The sequence below is a fragment of the Cyprinodon tularosa genome, unplaced genomic scaffold, assembly GCF_016077235.1.
Source record: "Cyprinodon tularosa strain WSP-4 unplaced genomic scaffold, ASM1607723v1 ctg30, whole genome shotgun sequence".
NCBI classification, from domain to species: Eukaryota; Metazoa; Chordata; class Actinopteri; order Cyprinodontiformes; family Cyprinodontidae; genus Cyprinodon; species Cyprinodon tularosa.
The window spans coordinates 6,042,314-6,067,478 of record NW_024039008.1 but is presented as its reverse complement, the minus strand read 5'-3'; the positions used below and the strand labels follow the sequence as shown (position 1 = coordinate 6,067,478).

The window sequence follows — 25,165 nt, the reverse complement described above, 5'->3', positions numbered from 1 at the left end:
GATTAGTGATCAGAGACAGATGGGTGTAATAGTTTTTGCGTTGGATTTTACAGTGGATCCGATGGGTTTTGTTTTGTTTTTTTGTCTGATATTGAGAAAATTACTCTATTAGTTTTAGTATCTTGGAAAGGTAATATGCTAATGACGCCACCTCTGTATTAAAAAAAATTAAATAAAAATGCAGATTTTTGAGCCATTAAAAGACTTTTAAACAATCGTCAGCTTGCCGTGCAGATTGGAGGGAAATATTTCATTGTTTTTATTCTCTGTCACAAGATACTGTTTTTATACATTTCTATAAATAAGGAAATTATTTAGTGGTTAAATGGGTTTAACCCTGAACCGGTTGTTTATAAGCTTCTAAATAGGTTTTTAAAATACTAAAGTTTAATGTTGTTTAAAGGAACTAAAACTGAAGCAAACAGCCCATCAGTGCACCTCGATTAATGCGTTCTTTAGCACCCAACATGGGTTGCTGACAAGCTAAGACCGTAAATGACTTTAATCCCCCATAACACAGCACGGGCAGGATGTGGTCGACAAGTGCTGGCTTTACTCTCTGACTTATCGTCCCGCAGCACGGCCCTCTCAGCCAGTTGGACCCAGAGCGCCGATGAAACGTAGTTTATTTTACCTCCACTGTCATCATCCTGGTTTGTTTGTCTTTCCTCCGTGGACCCAACACCTCCCTCTGAGCCTGCTGGTGTTAGTTACAGCCATGACTGCTCAAGAGAAATAAAAGCTACAATGATGGACTGGCTTCAGAGCAGAGGAGAGTGCAGGGATAAAGGAAGACGTTGTCCTCCCTCATTCACTCCCCCCTTCACAGCTCTCTTGGGAAGAGAGTAATTGTTAACCCTGTTGTCCAGGGAAACCAGATATGGATGACACTAATGTCATTAATTTGTGGGGTCTGTTCGCCTCTGCTGATAATGTCTTTTCCTGTATTTAACCAAACAAAAGGGCCACTGTTGGAGCGACCTGTTGGTCGGGAAGTAACAGGATTGAAAACATATTTACAGTCAAAACGAAATATGTAATTCTTAGTTTAATTGTTTTGCGCTGCAGACGAACTGGTGTCTTGCTAAAGGGTGAATAAAAACCACCGTTTTGACTGTTAAAAGGTGCGATTTATACATGAAGGCAACACATTTTTGCTAAAAAACTGTATTATCTCTATTTTTTTTATAGGAATCTGTAGATGAAATGCTTTTTGATTTACTTTCAAACCCTGGATTAGGAAAGGGAAACCAATAAAAACCAGAAAAGATCCATATATTATTATTGAAAAACAAAGGAATTTCAAAGTCTTCACCAGTGTTGAAAATTCCTGTTAGATTGTAAATGTTTGCCCTTTCAAGATGGAGTCTAAAAAAAGACTTTTGCACAGCTGAGTTCTTAATGCTCACTAATGTTTAAGATTTTCTGTCTGTTGATGGCAGTGATCTTTAAGGGCTAAATCATAAGCTGTCTAAGGTTATATTAGTCAACCCTCTAAGGTTATATTAGTCAACCCTCGCTGTACTGGCTGTCGCTCGGCCACCATGTTTTTCTGCACAGAGCTGTCAACATAGTTACAATTTTTCCTAAGTGCCCGGTGTTTAAATTTTGTCCACACACACGTTGTTGAGAGATGTGGAAACCGAAGTGAGGTTATTTGGCTGCTTTGGCTGTGCTGAGATGTTGAGCATAAAGAAGTCTTAAGAACAATCGGGGGATCCCGCCTTTAGGTCTGCTCTGGTTTTCAGTCTGGATGTGTCGGTCTGCCTTCAAATACAGTAACGTGTTTCAGGTATTCGGTTAATTTGGTCTGAAGTCGGACACAGAACATATTGATAATAGAATTACATCAAATTACAATCAAATAACCCTTTATTTGCCTCAAATAACCCTTTATAGCAGCAGTCCCCATCCACCGGGCCATGGACCGGTACCGGTCCATGGGTCATTTGGTATATATATATATATATATATATATATATATATATATATATATATATATATATATATATATATATATAATTTATCTAAGTGATGTTTTATTTTGAAAAATATAAAAAATTGTCGTATTCTCTCCCAATTACATCAGTCGGTGCATCTGTGCCTCTTGACACAGGTTAATTCAGGTCAAGACTCATCCTATCTATAACATCCTATCTTTGTGAGGCGGGATTTTCTTCAGTTACAGCGACCAAAACAAAGCTACGGAGAAGCACTTCGTCTGTCATTTTCTCCGATTACTCCTAGATGGGACCGTCTTGTTGTTTTATTTTCATGCTGTTTGTATTTGATTTTATGCCAGTCGTATCATTTTACTTGATCGTATTACCCCCGCCCCCGGCCGGTCCGTGAAAATATTGTCTGACATATAGCGGTCTGTGGTGCAAAAAAGGTTGGGGACCGCTGATTTATAGGACAAGTTACTGTTTTTGATCACAGGAGAAACCTGTCCATCAGTGAAATCTAGAAGCAGAACATCTATATCCAGCCATTCAGCAAAGACACTGCTACATGGCTGTAGATCTTATGTTGGCATTTGACCAATTAGATGAGCCATTTAATGATATATTACCTACTGTAAATCAAGTTGGGGAAAAAAACTTAACAAGTCAAGAAAAAAAGGTAAAAAGCTCATTGAAAAGTCAAAAAGTAAACTTAAAAAGTTAATAGGCCTAGTTAACAATTAGATTTAGGTTTATAAAATAAAAAAAATTAAGTGCCAGTATCAGAATTAATGCCTCTAAGGTTATGTTGTTCCAAAGAAAATGTGTTTCTTTCACTCTGAGTGTTTTTTATTAATTTCTTTTAGAAGGACTTTTGTTATTTTTCTTAATATATTCGGGCAAGTTGGCGTTTCTTGTTATTACATTGACATTAATTTCTGCCATCAAAATACTCATATTTTTTGAATGTTAAAAAGGTAATAAGGTCTTGTTCTGGATTCCAATAACACTATTTGTTTGAAATTTTGGTTTTCAAAGTATTTCACTGAGTGCCCTACAAAGGGTTAATGGAAAAATGATAAAGGAAATTAATGAGACATTTAATTTTATCTCTGCAATGCATTGACTCCTTGTTTTTTTACCTTCATAGGAGGCGATAAATCTGCTAGAGCCCATGACCAACGATCCAGTGAACTATGTGAGACAAGGGGCCCTGATTTCCTCCGCCCTCATCATGATCCAGCAGACAGAAGTTACCTGTCCTAAGGTGAGTCTCTGAGCAGGCTTTGTTATCTGCAGCAAAGATCAATGAATTTATCTGGACTTCAGTGTCCCTCTTTAAGCAGCAGAGGAATTAACCACACCTGGAAAACAAAAGTTCATAAATCAAAGAACAGCTGTTTGGGAAGACTTAAATGGAGAGCATAAATGTAGACAGTCAGCCTTCAGGCTCCTCGTCTTTGTCACTGACTTTAAAGGAATACCAGAAACCAAAACTTGTTCTCTGCACTGGAACAGATCTTAAAGCTTCAGCTGGTACGCAGCATTGTGGAAGAAACTGTTTTTTATTTTAAAGTTTCAAACGGCTTAACATCAAAGGGTGTTGCATTTATGCCGTTTCCTCCAGTCTCGCTGTTTTACAGCTCTGCTCTGCAGTAACTGCCGTCTGCTTTAATGTTTATTTATTCATCTCCTGTATGATAAATCGGAAACTGAGATCTGTCCAATTTGTCAAATCATTTAGCTTTGGATCATGTTCAGTCCCACAGTTACTAAGCTAAAGGGTTTTAATTTGCCTTCTGTAAGTATTGTAAGCTTACACAAGCTGACATTTTATCACATTAACCCCTTATAAATTTCAAATGCGTTACAGTTTTATGCGTCTTCTTTTTGGATTTGTTTCTTCTCAGTATTTGAAGTTTCAAAACAAAAAAAAATGTCAAGCAAAGCATTTCTTTTGAGCTGTTTTTTTTGTTGTTGACCTTATTTAAAATATGTTGTTTTTTTTCTCCTTCTTTATTCTTTAGGTCAACCAGTTCAGGCAGCTTTACGCCAAAGTGATCAACGACAAACACGATGATGTCATGGCAAAGTTTGGCGCCATCCTGGCCCAGGGAATCCTCGATGCAGGTCAGTCCAAACAGGGCAGCTGCGGGTTTACCCTCATCTCTCACTGAGTGAGACGTTAAGCGGGTTGGTGGTTCTTCGTGCCTCATGTGGTCTCACCCTGCAGGGGGAACAAAAGGATCTGTGCTGCTTAATTACACACTATACCATGCAAACTGCTCTAAACGAGGTGTGGTTACTGCGTGCCTTTACACCAAACACAAAGTTCCCCTCAGGGTCCTGACCACCCGGGAACTCTGCCTCTGGAACAGATCAGGCCTGGGTGCCTCAGCGCCTGGGGGTCCTACCTCAGCCCCACTCCGCATTCTGCCATGTGGCCCATCAGCCTCCACCTGGTGATTACTGTTTGCCTCGTGGTGTTTGTATGTCGGAGTGTTTGTGGACTTAAGCAAGCAGTCGGTGTAAGTGTGTGTGAGGTCCATGGGAGCTGTATATCCTCATACAGAGAGCCTCAAACGCTCACTGCTGAAAAGAACAACCTGTCCTCCAACACTTAACAGGCTGCAGCACTCATTAGTCACTTCTTACCCAATCATTTTCAGACAGCATGTAGTATTTTATTTCTAATACATTCGGTTCAGCTTAGTTTTTTAGGTAAATTTTATTTCCAAAAGATGGATGTATTTTCACCTCCCAATAATCTATCCGATTTGGTCCCAACAAAATCTTAGATTAGATTTTCTTTTTCCTTTTTGAGTTTTTACATCATTAGTGGCTTGATTTTGTGACTGTATGCTGACAGGAATGGGGGTATGAGAGAGGGGGAGAGACATGCAGCAAAGGTCCACAGGACGGATTTGAACCCAGGTTGCCTGCGCCGAGGATGAAGGCCTCCGTACTTGGGTTGTGCACAGTAACCACTGCGCCACCTGCACGCCCAAGGAGATTAGATTTTTAATGAAGCGCACATAATTGGAAATAATCTTAATCTGTGGCATAATACAATCTCGTTGAACATCGAGCTTTAGTAGAAAATATAAGCAAACAAACAGAAATATGAAGACTAAGGACCATGTTAAGTCTAATTTGAGTTAAAAATACAACTTTTCAAGCTTTGATAATCTCTCTGAGCTGTTATTAAGCCATAATCTGTTCCCCTGAATGAATACAGAAGCAAATGGAGCACTTCACTGGAGAAGCAGCCAAGGGGGCCTATGGAAACTTAAGGAAAATATTGGCAGCTATTAAATCTGGCCTTTATGGGAAAGTGGCTAGAAGATTTGCCAGTAGCTTTTTAGAGGACAGCTCCAATATCTGTTAAAGGTGCTCAGGCCAGATTAATCTCTGACTTGCTAGCAAAACAGCCTATTATTGTTTTTTAATCATCCTGAGCATGGCAGTGGTGGCATCATACTTTGGGAATGTTTCTCTTCAGTTCAAATGGTAGATGATTAGAAGATGGCGGTCCACCAGATTCATTAAAAAATCTGAATCCAATTTAGAGTCTGCAGGAAATCTGGAAACTTCATCAACAGAGCTATTTTTAAAGAATAGTTTTAAAATTTCAACTCCTAGACATAATGGCATCGCAGAAGAATGCATTAAAATACCCTCGCCTGTAAAAGTAATTTTACAGGGGTGCAGGTGGCACAGTGGTTAGCATGTGCGATCCATGTACGGAGGCCTTCGTCCTCGACGCGGGCGACCCGGATTCGAATCCGGCCTGTGGTCCTTTGCCTACTGTCGAAAAAAGCGAGCCACTAGTTCCGTGAAAACTCAGAAAAAAAAAAAACCTTTACCTTTGCTTTAGATGATAACTCTATGTTGTTCCGTCACATAAAATCCCAATGACATACATTGACGTTTGTAGCTGTGACATCACCTAATGGGAGAGATTTAAGGACATAACTATTTCAGCCTGGAATCGTTGGCTGGTTTTCCTGTCGGCGCTGTGAGCTCTTTGAATCATGGCCTCCCACTGCTAACGCTGAGTTTAAAGCTAGCTCTGGGGCCAGTCAGACATCAGGAGGCCATCACTTCACTCTGGCATTTCATCTTGTAATTTTACATACAGTCAAACAGTTTAGTGATCCTGCTAACAAAGAAATAAACAACTCCTGCCTCCCTCATAAACATGACTGAAACTGTTGATTGTTTGTATTTATTTTTTCTTTCGCTTGTTTCCACATTTTCTTTTTAATCTTTTTACTTTAGTCCATGATGGATATTTTGTCCCAGCGATTCTGGGCCTAAATCATTTGTCAAATTGGAGCAATAACCTCAGACCGGACCCACCCATGATCACTGGTGTTTCTGTATGGGTTTCCTATTGGAGCTAAGGTTCAACACTGAGTGCTTGTCCATATTTTCACTTCATTATCCTTTGCTGCATAATATTTAACTGTATTCAGACAGAGAACATGAGCTCCTGCAGGTCCTGTTTAGATGTCAGGCATGTTCAGGCTCATGTGGTGTAAATGTTTAAGTGTTCTGGGTCTTGCAGGTCGTTAGTAGTGTTTGAGGTGCAGGGTAATTGTATTTAATTTGACTGGCGGAAGCGATTAGAGCTCCGTTTCATGATCACTGGTCTTCATTAGGCAGGAAATGTCAGCCTCCAGCTCGTCCTTCTTCGCTCTCCGTATCCAAGTCTTCTCTTTCTCACCTCAGCGGTTTCAGCCTCCACAGGCAGAGTCTTCAGTGTTATTGATATAGTCTATTAATTAGCTGTTTTTGCTCATGTTTATACAGAAAAACAAGCCTCATATGACTGAGGTTTCTAACCCGCTCTGGTTGTTCATACAGTCACGCTACACCTCTGAAGGATCACCGCCGCCCCAGCAACCCCCCACTCCACAACTCCCTGGAATGGAAGTTGGCTCTCTGAACTGAGAATTGGCAAAAACAGCGGGTGGAGGCGCTGGGGGCTCCTTGTCAAGTGCACTCATACTCTTTAAGTGTTTAAGAGGCTTTTAAGGAGGGGCTAGTGGCTCGATGAACGGAGCTCGTTAGTGGTTCTGGCCGATGTTCAATCTGCATTGGAAGGGGGTTTCAGCGCCGGTTCAGATGTCAAGATAAGGCTCTTGTGTTGAAGTCACCCTAACGACCTCAGACCGGAGAGGGCGGGAGACGACCGCAAGTGATTAAAGTGGTATTGTTCAAGAGCATTTCGTTTTTAGTGCACACCCAGAGGGATGAGGCCTTTTCTCCCTTTGACCTCTTGAACCTCTTCTGTTTGTTCTGGACCAAGACCCACTCTGGATGATGCTCGCTTTGACCGTTGTCCTTCACCTTTTGGGTTATCGCTAAAGATTAATGTGTATTCCTCTCATTCAGAAGAGCAGACAGAGTGTGAGTCATGCTTTTATGGAAAGTTTCTAATTTCTGTAGAATTACAAGATAGTTTATTGTGTTGTGAAATAAAAAGATGAGAATAGATTGTTGTTTCTGGCTGTAATAAGCTACTTGTCTGAAATGTGAAGCTCCTGCTGATCTAAAAGGAACGTTGTTAAAAAGAAAGAAGACCTAAGTAAATCAATTTTTCTTAAATAAGTGCATTTTTTTTTTTTCTTGAATAGAGCGGGTAGGCAAGACACTTTGCCAGTGTAATAAGAAAAACTACATTAAAATAAGAAAAAAGAACACAACTGCTTTATTTCACAGGAATAACAATTATATTTTCAGGGTAAAAATTAATTAATTTGGCAGATATTCTAATTTACCTACTTAAATTAAGTGTAAATATACTAAAAGAATTTTGCAAAAGTTTTTGCATTGTTTATCAATCTCTATCTTTATTAAATAAGTTTAGTGTAGTGCTGATTTTAATTACTTTTTCAAGTCCATATAGAAGAGGAAGATGATTATGATGTAGGTTGTTGAATTTTGAGAATTTATCATTGTCTCCAAAGTCAGTATGAATAATATTAGCTTGGAGTTGGTTTTGTTTAATAAAAGATGCACATAGTCTACCCATCATGTATCCTTCCTGACTGTTGTTGTTTTTTTCACTCAGTTTTATCCTAAAAGCTTAACTTGTATTTAAACATAATCTTTTGGATTTATTTTTTTTTTATGTGTTGGTTAATTATACGTTCAGTTGCATCCTTCATATCCCTCAGGTGAAAAATACATTTTCAAAACTTGAACATTAGATAAAAACTAGAAAAAGCTGTTTCGGAGAAACAACAAGTGGGAATGCTTTTGCTGAATGAAAAAAGCTGAAATTAACTGCAGAACATATGAAAATGTGATAGGAAGTCATCAGAAACTTCAAACTGCAGAAAACAATTGAATCATCTGAAGATTTTGTAGGGTAGAATCATTTGGCAGTAAAATGGCAGAAACAAACTCATCTTAAAAGCTGCACAGCCAAAGCATACATGATATCAAAAAATGTCTTTAATGTGTGCACTAGGAGGTTTTTAATATAATGTCTCCCAAGTTTCTAGAAAAATTTCTAAAGAAATTTTGAAGGGGGGTTTACCTACTTTCCAGAAACTTTTGAGGTGTTTTATGAATTAGCAGCAAACAGAAAAGCTTAATTCATGTCCAGAAAGAGAGCTGAATGAAGCCAAAGTTCTCAGCATAGGCTGAAAAGTATTAAATTAGCTGAATCAGAAAATAAATTACAAAGAAAAACTTGAATCTTAGCTGGTTGAAGAAAAAATGAGTAGCTCAAGGATGGGAAGTAAAATGTTGAGGAAGATGGTATTGAATAAGTATCAAAATTTTGAAACTGTGGAAATGTCAAGACTTGGCAAAACAATTTGAAATGATTTAAAATGTGTCGGTTCATAAGCATAAAGAAAACAGTGTCCTCCTTAGAGGATTGAAAATCTAAAAACCTATGTGCAAGACTGACCATGAGAAGCAGAGGAAGGACACAGAGAGAAGCTTATAGAAAGACAGCTAATACCACTTAAGGAGTTGAATTTATCAAAAAACTAACCTGCATGTTACGAGCCGCTGTGGTGATGAAAGCACCGTTGGCAGGCTTAGGCTGCATGTTACGAGGTTAGCAGATGCTTTATTACAGTGTAAATCTTAGAGCCTTATTAAGAAATGTAAACTGAGGTGTGTGGTCAACAGGTCTTGGTAGTGTAATTTGAAGAAATTGGTTGACTTTGGGTCATAACTACAAGCCATACAGCACAATAAATGGGTGTGCGTAAGGAAGAGGCTTTTATTTTGTAGGGTCCCTTTAGTCTTATTTTGAAAGTCTATCATGGATGTGTGTCAAGGGAAGGGTCATGCCCAGCAGTGATATAGAATCCATTTCTAAATATGAAATCACTGGTTTTCCATGTTATTGGGTGAATAGATGCTGTATTAGAGCATAAATGGGAGACTTTTATTGTGAAATTCGCTCTGGGGTATGTTGTGAAAACGTCCCTAGAGTCTAATAGAAACAAGCTGGTAGAGTTTGGGTCATAATGCTGAGCCATTTGCATCAATTAATAGGCGAGTATAACATGGAGGCTTTTATTTTGTAGGGTCACTGGAGTCTTATTTTGAAAGCGGGGTTGTGTGTTGAGAAAAGGGTCAGACCCAGCAGTGATACTTGATGACTTCCAATCGTTAAATCAATCTTTTCCCCTGTTATTAGGGCAGTAGATGAAGTGGCAATGGGAGGCTTTTATTTTGAAATTTGCTGTGGGGTGTGTTTTGAAGAGCACCCTAGAGTCTAATTTTTAAAAAGTGGTTGAGTTTGGGTTATAATGTTCAGCCATATGCTGGGAAAAAAATATGAGTTTAATGTAGGGGCTTTTATTTTGTAGGGTCCCCGGCATCTTATTTTGAAAGTCTATCAGGGTTGCGTGTGAAGGGAAGGGTCATGGCCAGTAGTCATATTGTATCCACTTCCTAATGTTAAATCAGTCTTGTCTCCCTCCATTAGATTAAAATGTGCTGTTTAAAGTGGTGGAGGTAAAATCCCTTTGAAGCTCGGTTACCTTGACAACGCTTAATGAGCCTGTCGGTGAAAGAGAGAAAAGCGCTCCACTTTCGTTCCTTTCCTCTTAGGCTTTTTTGAATGGGAAAATTGGCTCCAAACAAACGACTGCTGAAGACAAACCGTAACTGGTATCTAGAAAATTCTTTGAGTCTAAGCGACAGATATCCTTTGTCTCCGATTGGGATAGCGTTCATGGCTGTAGCTCATTCACAGCCTTAATTTGAAGGAGAAATAAAAAGGTTTGTCACACCTGCTGGTCTCATTAAATAACATGGAGTTCCATGGTAGAGCTGAGCTGTCAAAAGCAAAACTTTTTCTCCGAACAAACGAGTGTTGAGCCCAAACTGTAAAAGGTATTCAAAAAATTCTTTCACTGTTGGCGTCAGCCATCCTTCGGCTTCGACTGTGCCAACTTTCATGTTTCTACTAAAAACTATTTGGCCACGGTGACGATGTAAAAATGTGTTTTTTCTGAGTTTGAGGATTTTTCTCAGAATCAGCATTTTCCTATGCCCGAACAAGTCAGCTAAACAGCTAAACCATAAATGATATTGAAGAAATTCCTTCCATGCGAGTGCTAGAAGGTTCTGAAGATGTTCTATACCAAGTTTCATGTTAGTACATCAAATAGTTAATAAATCGGAGCTATACGAAAATATATATCGTTTTGGATTTTGTCTGTGATTTTTGGAAAATCTCTCATTGGATTTCTATTGGGGAAGTGTGGACTTCTTCATGGTCTGGGCCAAACTGTCGGAAAACCGTAAATGCCACACAAATGAGGGTTACATTTCCTGAATCCTGACAAAAATCCCTACGTTTTGATGTATAATTTATTTCAATTGAGTTAAAAATGAGGGACTGAGAAGAATTTGTTCGGAAAAACCAGAACAGCTCAAAAGCTAGAGCACGCACTCTAGCAGTTGAAGAATTCCGTCCATAGACTTCCATTATAAATCTGAAAATCTTAAAATTTTCTTTTAAAGTTTGAAGCTTCACTGAAGCAAAACTGTAAAAGTTAGCAAAAAGCCGAGTTAAACAGTAATAGCAGAAAGACACAGAAACATTTAAAAAGTTGAATGGTGTTTCTAGCTGAAAGTATGCTGAAGTAGTTAAAGGTCAAAGACGATGAAGATTTAGCTGAAGTTTGCTGAAATCTAAGAATTCTACATGCATTTCAACATGTAGAACAACAATAAGTGGGAATGCATAAGCATTCCCACTTGATGAACACTTAATTTTGATGTTCATATTATCCGCCTTAAGAGCCACTTTGTCTCAACTTTGAGCAGAAATGAATCCAAATGGTTCCGCCATTGATTTTTCTCCTTAACCTTTGGATCCAGAGTTGCACCTTTATGTTCTTCTACACATTTAGAAGGTATTGGCCAATTAGCATTTTCACCTTTACTCTGACTACAAGATACCAAGATACATTTTAATATTTAAACATTATGGCTCCAGATCAAACAGGATCCCTCCATCCCCAACCCCCCATGCTGCCAGCCTTTTTACAACATGTGCAGAGTCTTCAGTGTGATCTGTTCCTCTGACTCCAATGTTCAGGCAGATGCTGTGCTTGCTCCTGATGAAGAGGAAGCCTTCTATCCTATTCAGTATGGTTATCTATTTTATGCTTTAGCCCCTCGTTTATATCCTGGATCAGGCTGCTTTACGCCTCTCCTGCTGCATGAGTACGTACCAACTCTGACTGTCCTAATTACTTTAGCCTTCATGGCGGCATTGGGCATCAATGGATGTTAATGCTGTAGTTCATAGGATAGTAATGGACATGTGTTAAAAGCTTAGTTGATTTTTGCACGATATAGGTCCTTTAAGACAGGAATTTGTGGAATTAGAGTAGTAATTGTCATTTAAGGCAAACTTTTAAAGAAAGTTATTAAGCTGTGGGGTGTTAATGTCAGTGGTTTTTGCAAGCTATGGTTTTCTAACTCTACACTTAGGATACGATGCAATAATCAGCCTGATGGGTTTATTTTATTTTAAATCTTTATTAAATAAAACGCACACACCAGAATAACAGGAGCCAGGAAGCTTTGGATGGTTTCCACCTGAGATTGTCAGTCATTAGCAGTGAAGAAGCTAACTGAAGCTGTAATGTGGTTGGGGAAAACGGCCCCTGCTCTGTGGATCAGTTGTTAATCTGTGTTGCTAAAATAAAGATGATGAATCTGGTCTAATGTTTACATTTAAATACAGGATGGAGCAGACAATGTGTGTCTGGGTGTACTTGGCTTGTCAATTTGTCTTTGTTAATGATGACCAAAACATAGGAGCTGAGCCAACAGACGGCTATCTTTGGACAGCCTACATCCTGGCCTGAGCCCCTGTTAACCTCAGGGCCTTATCGCGGTATTCACTATTAAATACTTCAGCACCTTCTTTGTCCCGGTTAATCCCATATGTCTTATTATTTATGGTCAGTTTGTCTGGAATAAATGAGACTTTCCTGAGTCTGTCACTTTTACAGCCTTTATCTCATTGTCACGTCTGAGGCTGTTCCTCACACACCCTCTCATTAATCTTTGTGCAGGTGGACGAAACGTCAGCATCTCTCTCCAGTCCAGGACCGGTCACACTCACATGCCATCGGTGGTTGGTCTGCTGGTCTTCACTCAGTTCTGGTTCTGGTTCCCTCTGTCGCACTTCCTGTCTCTGGCCTTCACACCAACTGCCATAATCGGCCTCAACAAGGACCTGAAGGTACGACAGCGTTAGCTGCGGTGGCTAATATTTAGAGGGAGTCAAATGATGCCTCTGTGTACAGGAGGTTTTTCATTGGTTAATATACAGACTTGTTCACTTAATTGGAAGATTACTAAAAGTTTATTTACTTCAGTAGATAAAATTCAAGTCAGATTAGATATATAAATTACACACAGAATGATGTTTTCTGGGCTTTATTTTAGTATTTAATAATAAATACAGATAAATACAGTTAAAATGAAATGTGGGCTTAATGAAAAGTGTTTAAAAGCTATAAAATGCTTCTGTAATCTGACAGGTGGGTCTATCTTATTAGCTCTGGCTGTTTTAGATGAACATCATGTTGGTTTCTGCAGGTACTGTGATACATAGGATTGTAGGGGTATCAGAGTAAAGGGGTTAAAATGAAAAAAACAAAACAAAAAAGCATGCCATATTATACAGATTTGTGAAAGTAAAAAACAGGAGATGATGATCAATTATTTCCTCTTCACTTGATAATTCCGACCTTTTTTCAAAGTTTCCGGTTAGAAGCTGACAGAATGTGAACAGGCTTTTTAAAGATGTTTCAGAGGTGATTTTTTTCCCCCATTTTTAGATTATTGGGTTAGAACTTTTGCAGTGTTTTTTCTATGGTACCTTTCCGTCACCAGGGGCCTAATTTTTGCCCTGGCACTAGAACAACGGTGCCAAAGGATTAGTGGGACCTGCTGTAGCTTTAAGCTGACATTAAATAGGCATCATCTCTTTCTCACCTCTTGGATCATGAGTACCTCGTGTTTTAAGGACACTTTGAGCTGTTTGCACTCAGCATATGATAAAGAATGAGCTCAGTTTAACACTTTATTATTTAAAGTAAGAATCTAGGAAGGGATACCTACATTTGTTACACAATAAAACAAATGAAGGTAACCCAAACACAAAGCTGCTCCTGGTTGCTTGTTGCAGCAGAGTGCTGTTGGAGACACTTTAATCATTTGGTTTTGGTGAACTGTTCTTAATGTGAAAGCTTACACTAAACAGAAGCACCTGGTGCTGCTGAGGCTTCGGATCTCCTTTCATGTTTGTAGAGCTGGATTTGACAGAGAGCTGGTTCAGTATCGCAGAAGGTAAGGTGTTCTGCTGTGAGACGGATCTAATAACGGGGGATGGTCGAAGCCAATACAGCTAACGATGCATTAGTTCTTTAGTTTGTGCTTCACCTCCACAACAGCAGAGGTTGTTGTCGCGAATGAGACAAACACGTATTAGAAGATGTGTTCATGTTTAGCTGTGACTCCATCCTGGAGAGAAATATCTGCTGTGCTGCTGCCATCAACACCTTTGTTTATAGATGTTTTAAATCGGTCTGTTTTTCCAGTGTAGTCCTGTTTCTCTGGCTGTGACTGGCTGGATGTGCTCTCTTTATCCTCTGACATGGGAGCTGGCTCGGAGCTAGTCTACCTGGCTGTGTGTTTCCTGGACGGGGCCGCATATGTCTGCTTCTGTCTCCTTTAACCCCAGTCGGCTTCGGCAGAGGGCCGCTCACACTGAGCCTGGTTCTGCTTAGGGATGGAACGGTTTATGAAAACCACCCGAACCGTTCGGTTTTACTGGTTCGGTTCGCGTGTGTTGCGTTCGGTTCATGTGCTGCTCCTTTTTCTCATAGGCGAACCGTTTACACTCCAGAGCAGAAGGTGGCGGTACTGCGACCAAAGCCAACCCCCAGAAGTAAACAAGAAGAAGAAGAAGCGAAGCAGCGTAGCCGGGTGTAGCAGAAAAAAATCAGTTGTTGTGGAGAATTGTGTGGGTATGGCGAGTGGGAAAGAACAGGAGTTGGAAGATGCACCAGCAGCACTTTATAGGTCTGCTGTATGGGACCACTTTGCATTTAGAGTGACCTACGATGACGGCGGAAAAAAAGTTGTGGATAAAAGTGCAACAGCGTGCAAGCATTGTGCAACACATTTTGTTTATGCTAATAGCAACACGACAAACATGTCAGGCTAACAATCAACATATACCGAACCAAACTGAAAACCGTGACCACGAACCGTGGATTTTGCGAACCGTTCCACCCCTAGTTCTGCTGGAGGTTTCTTCCTGTTAAAAGGGAGTTTTTCCTCTCCTCTGTCGCTACAAGAATGCTTAGTGTGAGGGATTGCCTTTGAGTCAATGAGTCGATGCAATCAGCTGTATTTCCTTAGATAGAAAACTTTGAATCAATCTGACTGGATGATCTGGTGAACTGGAAAGTGCTTGAGATTAAATCTGCTGTGAATTAGCGCTATAGAAATAAACTGAACTGAATTGATTCCGCTGCAGTGGAGCAGAGGGATACGGGGAAACCTGAATTAAACTCTTTCTCATCAGGCCAACCCATCACGGCAGATGGAGAGTTTATCATTAAAAAATGGCATCACCCACAGTCAAAAACAGGTGGAAACATTATTCTGTGTTCCTATTTAACAAAGTGGGTGATGTTAGCACACTGCGCAACGACTAAATCCTGACAGTTTTCTAAAACATTAGCTCTGCAGCAAAGAAACACATTAAGGTCCCAGAGGAGCTCAGATAGGATCTAGATCCTCATCCTGCACAAGATCTGTGGGCAGACAAAGAAGCTGAAGCTGTAGATGTATGAACGCCCCCCTGATATGTCCTCCAACCGAGCAGGAAGCTTAGCGTTTCAAACACACTACAGAGTCATGTGTTGATCATCAAATACTCATTCATCAGTTGCATGAGAACCATTGTTTATCTTTCCATCTACACACTTTTATTTTTAAGATTCTGTCTCCTCACATAAAATTGAATTAAAATCTGTTTATTTTTGCCCAGATGAGCTGAATTATAAACTCTGTGCTCAGTGGGGGGGTTGTTTACTTAATTCCTGTAGTTATTTTTCTTCACCACTTAATCAGAAACAAATTGGTTTATTAAATGAGCTATTATTAGATCGCATATAAAGTTATTATGTAAGGAAAGCTGTAGAGATCATATTTAATCCATTCAAGAATTAAGGGTCTTTATTTATAAATCAGATAAACATGGTCAGATGTGTTACAGGGGTGTAAAACGTTGCTGCCATCTGGTTTCCTTGTTCTGTTCAGATGCCAAAGGTGCAGTACCGCTCCAACTGTAAGCCCTCCACCTTCGCCTACCCACCGGCTCTGGAGGTTCCCAAGGAGAAAGAGAAGGAGAAGGTGAGAACTAAGGCGCCACGGTGCATTTCTGACATTCTTTTCCTCTGAGAAAAACAATCTCCCACATATTGATGTATTAATGATTTCAGGACTCATCATTTTATTCTCATTATGTTTATTTTCCTAACATCTCTGGATTGTTTTGAGTTTTTTCCTCCTTCGGTTGCTCAGAGATGCTGGTGGAGAACGTAACAGCATGTTTATTCTGTGGTCAGCTCGCTTTTGTACCTTTAAAGCAATGTATGCTGTGTTTTCTTACGTCGCGGAAATGTCTCTATTTGCGTGGCAGGTTTCCACCGCCGTTCTCTCCATCACAGCCAAAGCCAAGAAGAAGGAGAAGGAGAAGAAGGAAAAGGAGGAGGAGAAGATGGAAGTGGTGAGTGGAAACGTCTCTAAATGACTACTTCTTTCTGAGGTTTTGGCTTTTAAGAGGGATAATTTAACCGCTTTTCTGCGATAAGAAGCAGGCGTTCTGCAGTAAATAATGTAAACAAACCCAACTGATTTTGTGGTTTACAGTCTACTGTTAATATCATCCTGTTTTAGGTGATTTATCTCTCTACTCTACAGGGAGGTGAACACTAAATAACTTTTTCCTCCTAATTGATGGGGGTCTTTATTTATTATATATGATGTTAAGGGGAATGCTGACTCCTCCAGTTCATGGGTCACTATTGGTTGCTCTTCTTATAGATAGATAGATAGATAGATAGATAGATAGATAGATAGATAGATAGATAGATAGATAGATAGATAGATAGATAGATAGATAGATAGATAGCATTTATTGTCACTGAACAGAATTCAACGAAATTTCCATTGAAGCTCCCGTGCAACAGGTCAGATATATACAGTATAAATATAAATAAGCAAACCCACAATAATAATAATAACAATATATACAACTAAATTAACTAAAAGCACTCAGCCTTGCCACGAAGTAGCAGCAGGTCCAGTTATGGCAAAATACAGATAATGTGACAGTGCAAAGTGCAGAACAATGTGACTGTGTGGGGAGGGGGGAAAGGGGGGGGGGGGGGGGGGGAGGAATATGTGTGTGTGTCTGCAAGGTTATGATATGTGTGGGGGGGGGGGACGGCAGGGAGTTATGACTCAGTACCCATTAAGTAGCCCTCAGCCTTAAAAAGGTTGGTGACCCCTGATCTAAAGCACGCATTTGTTTTCCAGCTGCTTCTTTTGAGTCCGAACACACAGCTGGCTTTGTTTCTTTTCCACCTTCCTTCATCTCAGCTATGAGACGGACCAGAGACGGTCTGACTTTTCTTTGGGTGTGCGCTCCATGTTTGACTCGCCGTGCCAGGGCCAACCTGAGCTCTGTTGGTGAGAGACGAGCCTGCAAACGTCTGGTCCGTCCACATCGAGGTTCTGGGTTAGTTCAGGGCCTGATGTGAAGGAAACCTTTCTGTTGAAAGCCGCTCGTCATTCCGGCTCATTCTGTTTATATTCAGATCTGCTGTTTTGCCTGAAAGCGTGGCATTAATCTCTGTTCTTGGTTAGGTTATTAAGGAGTTTACAGTATAAGATAAATATGTTTCTCCTAGACACTAACATACTGATACCTCATTTACACTGTTTCACATTTTGTCACAATATTTCTGAAGATTAAGATTAGTCTGTTAATATTGCAATCAGGGGATGCGATCTGGTCAAGTTAGACGCTGCAGTTTTTGCCTCTTTTCTTCCTGCAGCAGAGGCTGATTGAAGTCTATCTGTCAGCAGTGTAGCTGTTCCAGTACAACCTTTTGTAAACCCAATATTAACCCAATATGACATCATGCATAACTTGATGATTAATTTTTAGGGATAGGTGTGAGAAAAACCTATTTATTAATAACTGATGGTTGAACTTTTTAAAAATATAATAAACAGTAGAGAGTTACTGAGATTACAGATGTAGGCCCATATAATCTCATATGTATTTTTGGGCTTATTTCATAGCGGGGCATCGCTACAACATTGTTTCCTTGCTTTTTGTAGATCTTACCACAGTTTCCTACTTTAATTAGGACATTTTCACACATAAAACTAGAGTTGTTTTCCTGTATTAGAGAAGCCTCCACTACAGTTCTGGGACTTTTTTGTTATTTAACAGTTTCTGCTAGATTAGCTTTATCATTCCAAAAAAAATAAAAAAAATCCACTGGACTTTTTTTCCAAGTTTTAAGATGTTTCACTTCCCATCCAGGAAGCTTTTTCGATTCAAAGCCTGGCTTTACACCCTGGACATTTGGAATTGAAAAAGTGAAACGTCTTCAAACTTGGAAACCAAGTCAGCATATAGCTTTATCCATCTTCCACTCAACTGTTACCAGTTGTTAAAAAGCATCCACACAGCATGATGTAACCACTACCGTACCTTATGTTAAGAAGTTTTTTTTTTTTTTTTTTAACCACACTGTGGAATTTTCATTTAGGCCAAAATGTTGATTTATTTTTTTATCTTTCGCCCGTAGCAAACCTAGAATAGGACGTTAGTTAGACACATTTCGTTTTTTACCCCTTTGGCACCGTCAAAAAAAGGCCTTACTGCTTCTCTGCTTCAGCCTCCACCACAGGAGGAAGGAGGCAATACATTTCCATGTTCCTTTTTTCAGGCATTAAGTAGAAGAAAAAGGAAACAAAGTCTGTAAATCTGGAAAATAAAAACCCTAGAGGCCACCAACTGATGATGCTTCAGAACTTTAAATTTTTTTGTCAATTTTTCCGGTTACAGGAAGTCCAGGAGGGTGAGAAGGAGAAGGAGAAGAAGGATGAGGAGAAGGAGAAGGAGAAGGAGAAAGAGAAGAAGAAGGAGGTTGAGCCAAACTTTCAGCTGCTGGAGAACCCGGCCAGAGTGATGCCGGCTCAGCTCAAAGTCCTGACGATGCCGGAGACCTGCCGCTACCAGCCATTCAAACCGGTAACCATGGCGTCCATACTCATTATTAAAAACAAACAAAAAAACTCAATCATTCAGTCACAGCATTTCAGCCTTCCTCACTGAAAGCTTCCATACAATTTTCCAAACTGACATTTCCTCCAACTTGCTAACATCAATTCAGGGTTTTAAGGTTTTGAGCAGCTTCTAAAAGTCTAGAAAGCTCCTCTCCATGGCTATAAAGCTCAGTCCAGCTGTAGATGTCGACATGTCTGTGCAGTAAATAGCAGGGCAGCATGCAGTCACCCCATAGGCACTCGCCCTGTCCCATAAAGAGGAGGCACTGTTTGATTCCAGGGTCCTGCAGGCAAAGCCTGAGGGTTTTCCACCGTACGCAGAGCTGGGTCCAGGTCCCAGGAGGTTGTCTGTCCTCTAAAGTTCGGTCATGCCGCCTCCTTTTAAGGGTTTGTTTTTGATCCAGCAGTCAGGTTTAGGAAGTGGAGAGCTTTTACAGACTTATCCTAAAATCTGTTCAGTGTAACAGCATTTATTAAAAGCAGGCTTTACACAGATTTCCTGTTTTGATTTGGTGAGGATTTTTTTTTCTGCTTTTTTCAATTTTGTTCAGACAACAATGGCTCAGACCACCATCTTATCTAAAATATACTCAATAATTAAACATTCTGTCTCCCAGCTTCACACAGGAGGGATCATCATCCTGAAGGACACCAGCGAGGAGGAAGAGGAGCTGGTGGAGCCGGTCTCAGCTCACGGACCCAAAATAGAGGAGGAAGAGCAGGAGCCTGAGCCCCCTGAGCCCTTTGAGTACATCGACGAGTAGAGATGCTCCGTCCCGCCATGATGGTGTGCTCACATACATACATGAGCCTTTTAAATGTTACTCAGAACAATGAGAGTCGGCTGTCTTTTTTGTTGTTTTGGCTTCTTCTGTCGGCCCAGAGAACTTCCTCCTTTTACCGCCTCCTCTGGTAAAAAATTAAGGAAATAAAGGAATATTTCCTCTAGCAGTAATAATCTCCATCCTTTTAATATCAAATATTTTATTTGTTTTGTTAGGAACAAAGCTACTGGAACAGGTTAGCTTAACCTTTTAAAACTGAGTTGGATGCAGACTTTTTAGCCAAATGCTAACTTATAAGCTAAATATTAAACATGGCGCCTCACCATCATCAAGTACCTTAGTTAGAAAACATTACATCTATATAAATAGCAAAGTAACAACCAGAAAATGTAAAAAATCTAAATTATAATGTTATGCAAATCTACAAATGTGTGAAATAAAACATGTTATAATGATTTCATTTCAAAATACAAAATCTGGTTCAATAAAAGATGAAATATTCAGATTAAAGTTGGTGGTGGGGAGTTTTTCAGTTTGCCATTTAGCCTCTGTTAAAGACTTAAACTTAATGAGGATCCTTCTAATTGGAGCTGAAGCGTGTTTTCATTTAAACTCAGGACGTCTCAGAACTTTTCATTTTTAATCCGGGACTAGTTTCAGTGGTTAATAGCGGCTGTGGAGCCGATTTCATAGGAAGGAACGCTGCCCGATGAAGCACAATGTTCTGTCTGCACCGTTTCCTGAGGGTTTAAAACAGACATCCGAGAAACAGACGCTCCTCTGCCATCTTAAAACGGCAGCTGGCAGGAGAAACCTCCTGAACTCGAGGATCTTCAAACGGCGTGAGGAGTCCTGGCTGCTAGAGGCGTTTGTGTTGGAGCCGCCTGCTTCCCATGTGGGAGTTCAGTGTTGCGTGTGACGGGACCAATGAGGTGTCGATGACCAGATTAGGGCCTCTGTCCGTGTTAACGGCCGCGGTGAGCCACGGCGTGGCTGACCTCACGGGTTTGGTTTGGATGCAGAGACGGAACTAAGAGCCAAGAGCTGAAGCTGGTTTCTTTGGCTCAGGTTAAACATGTTCAGGTCTGATTAGGCTTTTCTTTTGGACTATAGCGAAAAAATAAATAAATCTTAACACATGCTGGTCGTTGTGAGATAAAAATGAATCCTCTGTAATCTGCAGATTAGATGTAATTATTTTACTCCTGGAGGTTAACTTTTTTAGTTCAACTTTTCGTTCTTTTTCTTCTCTCCTCAGACACAGAAAGACGTCAGATAGTAACACTTCGCCCCCCGCTGTGTCTCTTCATCCACCTCCCTGCTTCTCTACCTCTCACATCCTTCGTTCCTCTCCTGGCTGCTCGTTGGCCACTCAAGGAATTGTTCACATTCTGGTTTTGTATCATGGTCTCTGCTCCCTTCAGTACATAATAAAGACATATTGGAGACTAAAGAAAGTGTTTATTTAAGCTTAAAATCTCTCTGAGCGATAAACCAGGTGGCCCATGGTTGGGATGATTAGCTTAAATAATTTTCCATCTTTGATAAAGATAAAAGATCTGAGCGGTTAAGCTCAGGTTGACTCATTTCTATTCAATGCTTTAGTTATTTTTCAATCTCAGATTCTTTTTTAATTTTAACCAGAATAACCAAACATCCCGAGACATTTCTTTGTCTCATTTCTTTTATTTTATTCTTGCACTGTAAAAAATGTAAATCTAAGTAAGTCATTTTTTAAAGTACCGTAAGTGGATTTTTTCTCCAATTGAGGACGAAAGTGAGACACTTTGCCAATGGAACAAGACAATTTACATTTAAAATAAGAAAAAAACATTTGCATTGTCTTATTTCAAGTTCATATTATCTAATTATCTTATTTTAAGAGTAAAGATACTAATTTCATTGGCAAATCATCGTATTTAACTATTCAAATTAATAGTAGATACACCTGATTTAAGATTTTTTTTACTTATTTCTAGATCGTTTTTGCAGTGTGTTTTCAAACATGTTTATGGACAATAAATGCTTTTTTTTTTAAAGCTAAATAACATCCATTAGAATAGGTAGATTTTGACCTAATGAAGATGAAGCACTGAAACCATTCCCCGCCATCTCTAAGGGTTAAATGAAACCGAACGAGTCTTTTTAGTTTAGTTTTGTGGATAGATAATCCAAGTCAAGTTGATTAACTTTAAGGCTAAAAGTTAAATGAAGGTCTGGTTCCTTCAGATGATGGCATCAAAGACAGGATAAGAGCCCTTAGGTTGATTTATTTCAGTGGGGGTGGTGTTTAATGTGTTTGTTTTTTATCTTTTACCTGAGTGGATCCTAAAAAACATTTCCTGCTCCTTCTGTTTCAAACTGACCGCCATCATGCTTTCCTACAACCAGTAACTTCCTCCTTGTGTCTCATATTTGGTGTCAAATTTCTGGAGCTGTTTTCTGATCATCTCACCCGAGCTGGCGATCCCTGCAGCTCTACCAGAGTCACCATCCTGGCTGCTTGAACGCTGCGATTGCAAAGCCTTGTCTGATGTTTAAAGATTGTTATAAAACCTCACCGTGGAGGTTGGAGTAAAACGATGCATTTTAAAACTGTCATCAAGCTATTTGATGTTTTTATATTCATGAATCAGAATGTTAATGCCTAAAAGTTCTGAGTGATTATAAAACTATTTTCCTTTTCCTGCCGTGGATAATATTTCCCAAAACTCAATCAGCATTGAAACCATCTCAAACCCTCAATCTGGTAAAATGACTCTTCACTGCAGAGGAATTTATTTGATTTCATTGTGGGTTTCTAGTGTTTTTCAACACCGGATCAGGTTTATCATCTCCCAGAGGCTCTGGGTTTGGTCATATTTGGTTAAACAATGCTTCCTGTGTAAAAGTGGTTTGGAAACGGCGGCACCGGCAGTTGTTTTCTGCATCAAATGTTGGAATGCCACTGGTTTGAAGAAGAGAGGGAAACGTCTAAAGCCAGCAGCCATCAGATGTGATTTGCTGCCTGCCGGCTCTCATCATGAAACAAACACACGTGAGTTTGTGGACCAGACATATCGAAGTCTAATCAATTCCTCCTCCTCACATTCCTGCAAACTCTTGTCACGGCACACGGTTTAACAAGCTTCAGCGTTTCCGGATCTCCAGGAACAAAGTCCTGATGCAAAGCACAGCGGGCCTCAGTGTTTGAACTTCACTATTGAATCCATCATCCCTGCCACCCGGCTCCTAGAACATCCTCAGCACGCCGTGCACAGCTTCCCGCTGCGGGGCCACATTCCTGAAGGTGTGATCATCCAAACAGGAGGGAGTCTTTAGTCATGCTCACCCTGTCTCCATCCTAGATTAGATGGTGTCTGCGCTCACCTTCAAATCCAGTACATCTACATAAATCACTGCGGGGCTTAGCAGCAGATAGGAGGAACATTTGTCTCTGTTCAGTCACACCTTCTGTTTACTTCCTGGTTCCTCCACCCAAACATCTCGCAGTCGATTATCTAACAATCTACAAAGCTTGAAGTTCTGATGCAGTCGTCACATTTTTAAAAATGCATCCGTCAGAACAAGGAAAACGACCATTAAAAAGAATGCTTTATGTTTTTCTTTAAAGAAAGTTTCTCTGTTTTCCTAATGTAGTTAAGATCTGGTCGTTCTCCACCGTTTGACTGCATGTCCTTATTTGAACTATGATCCTAGCTTCCCCTGTCTCTCTCAGGTTCCACCAAATGTTGTGCTTTATGAAAATGATCATAGCCGGGAAACGTTCTTTTGTCCCGTCAGCAGCAAATCTTCATTTATTCTATTAGTTTTATGCACTGATCTCTATTTATTCACTGGATGGCTGATAGCCCATTGGTAGTATGGGATTCAAATGAACCCACCAGCTGCCATATTGGTACTCCCTAGTCAGACCGGTCGCAATGTAAACAACATGTGCGCTACAGCATCGAACAATGATGATGATCTCATTTCCAGGGGGACTTGAGACTTTTAAAATAAAGAAATTCATAACTTTGACACATACTTGCTGTTTCATTGCATAAGTAGATTACTTTAACTTACAATAAAAAAAAAGGCACATCACATTGCATAGTCGATATGTAGTCTTTAATTCATATAACATACAAATCCATCGGAATAGAATTAAGGTGTTAATGGTGCATAATGATACAGATGTGCTAAATTGATGATGTACATCTATTTATTACATTGTTATCATTAAGATGTCATTACATCTTATAATTTTAACATTTTACATAAAGACTGATTTACAAGTACAGTGATGCCATATAGTTTAATCTGTGTTCTATGCATCAGCCTTCAAATCTCACAGATTTACAATAGAGCTTAATTAATGAACCAGTTTTAACACTAGCAAAATCACAGGAATTGGTAAAATAACAGGCAACTGCAAGTTCATTTTTTGCTTTTTGCTCTTAGTTACAACAAGAATCTGATCATTTGACAAAAATATACATACACCGATGTATGCACACACTGACTACGGAAGAGGATTAGGGCCACTGAAAAGATAAACCAAAGTTAACTTATTTTTAAATTTTATTTCAGCATAATATGGGAAACTAGAAAATTTCTAAAGAAATTTTGAGGGGGGCCACCTACTGCCCGTCTGGGTAACTGGGCCAATACGGCCCTGGCAAGTGACATTGGGGCTCCCCAGACCAACAGCTTACACCTTTGAGGGCTGCTGAGGGAAGGAAAGAGGGCTAGGTCATGGGCAAAGAGAGCTGTGTGCCACTTGTGCTGAAATCTAGGAAATAGACGTGCACAGCATATGATGCACAAGGGTAATATGGGTTGTCCATATTGAACCGCAGTGGGTAAAGCTCAGTTGGCGGGCTGCGCCCGCCTGCTAGGAGCCATTGCAGTGATGAAAAAAATTACCAATGGCGGGCTCCGCCCGCCTTCTAAAAGCCATTGCAGTGATGAAATCAACATTAGCGGGCTTCGCCCGCCTTCTAAGAGCCATTGCAGTGATGAAGTCACCAATGGCGGGCTCCGCCCGCATGCGCAGGGCCATTGCAGTGAGGAAATTACAAATGGCTATGAGCAATATGCCAGAATGTATGAGTGTGTATAAGGAAGAGGCTTTTATTCTGTAGAGTCCCTGTAGTGTTATTTTGAAAGTCTATCATGGATGTGCATCAAAAGATGGGTCATGCCCAGCAGTGATATAGAATCCATTTCCAAATGTTAAATCACTGGTTTTCCATGTTATTAGGTGAATAGCTGCTGTATTACAGAGTAAATGGGAGACTTTTATTGTGAAATTTGCTCTGGGGTGTGTTTTGAAAAGGTCACTAGTGTCTAATAAAAACAACCTGGAAGAGTTTGGGTCATAATGTTGAGCCATTTGCACCAATTATTGCATTAGTATAATCTAAAGGCTTTTATTTTGTAGGCTCCCTGGAGTCTTATTTTGAAAGTCCAACAGAGTTGTGTTTAGAGAAAATGTTCAGACACAGCAATGATAGTTGATGACTTTCCAATCGTTAAATCACTCTTTTTTCCATGTTATTAGGGCAG

At 40.0% G+C, this 25,165-nt stretch overlaps 1 protein-coding gene across 1 annotated transcript in view; it reads left to right on the top strand.

The window, feature by feature from the left end:
• psmd1 (proteasome 26S subunit, non-ATPase 1) overlaps positions 1 to 21,068 on the top strand; it is a 41,234-nt gene extending 20,166 nt beyond the window's left edge. The window contains exons 18-25 of the mRNA XM_038291639.1: positions 3,094 to 3,210; positions 3,971 to 4,073; positions 12,518 to 12,687; positions 15,783 to 15,875; positions 16,165 to 16,251; positions 18,610 to 18,795; positions 19,448 to 19,617; positions 20,874 to 21,068. Coding sequence (XP_038147567.1) covers positions 3,094 to 3,210; positions 3,971 to 4,073; positions 12,518 to 12,687; positions 15,783 to 15,875; positions 16,165 to 16,251; positions 18,610 to 18,795; positions 19,448 to 19,594 — 903 coding nt within the window. The 3' untranslated portion in view covers positions 19,595 to 19,617; positions 20,874 to 21,068. The remainder of the gene's footprint in view (positions 1 to 3,093; positions 3,211 to 3,970; positions 4,074 to 12,517; positions 12,688 to 15,782; positions 15,876 to 16,164; positions 16,252 to 18,609; positions 18,796 to 19,447; positions 19,618 to 20,873) is intronic.
• The last annotated feature ends 4,097 nt before the right edge of the window (positions 21,069 to 25,165 follow it).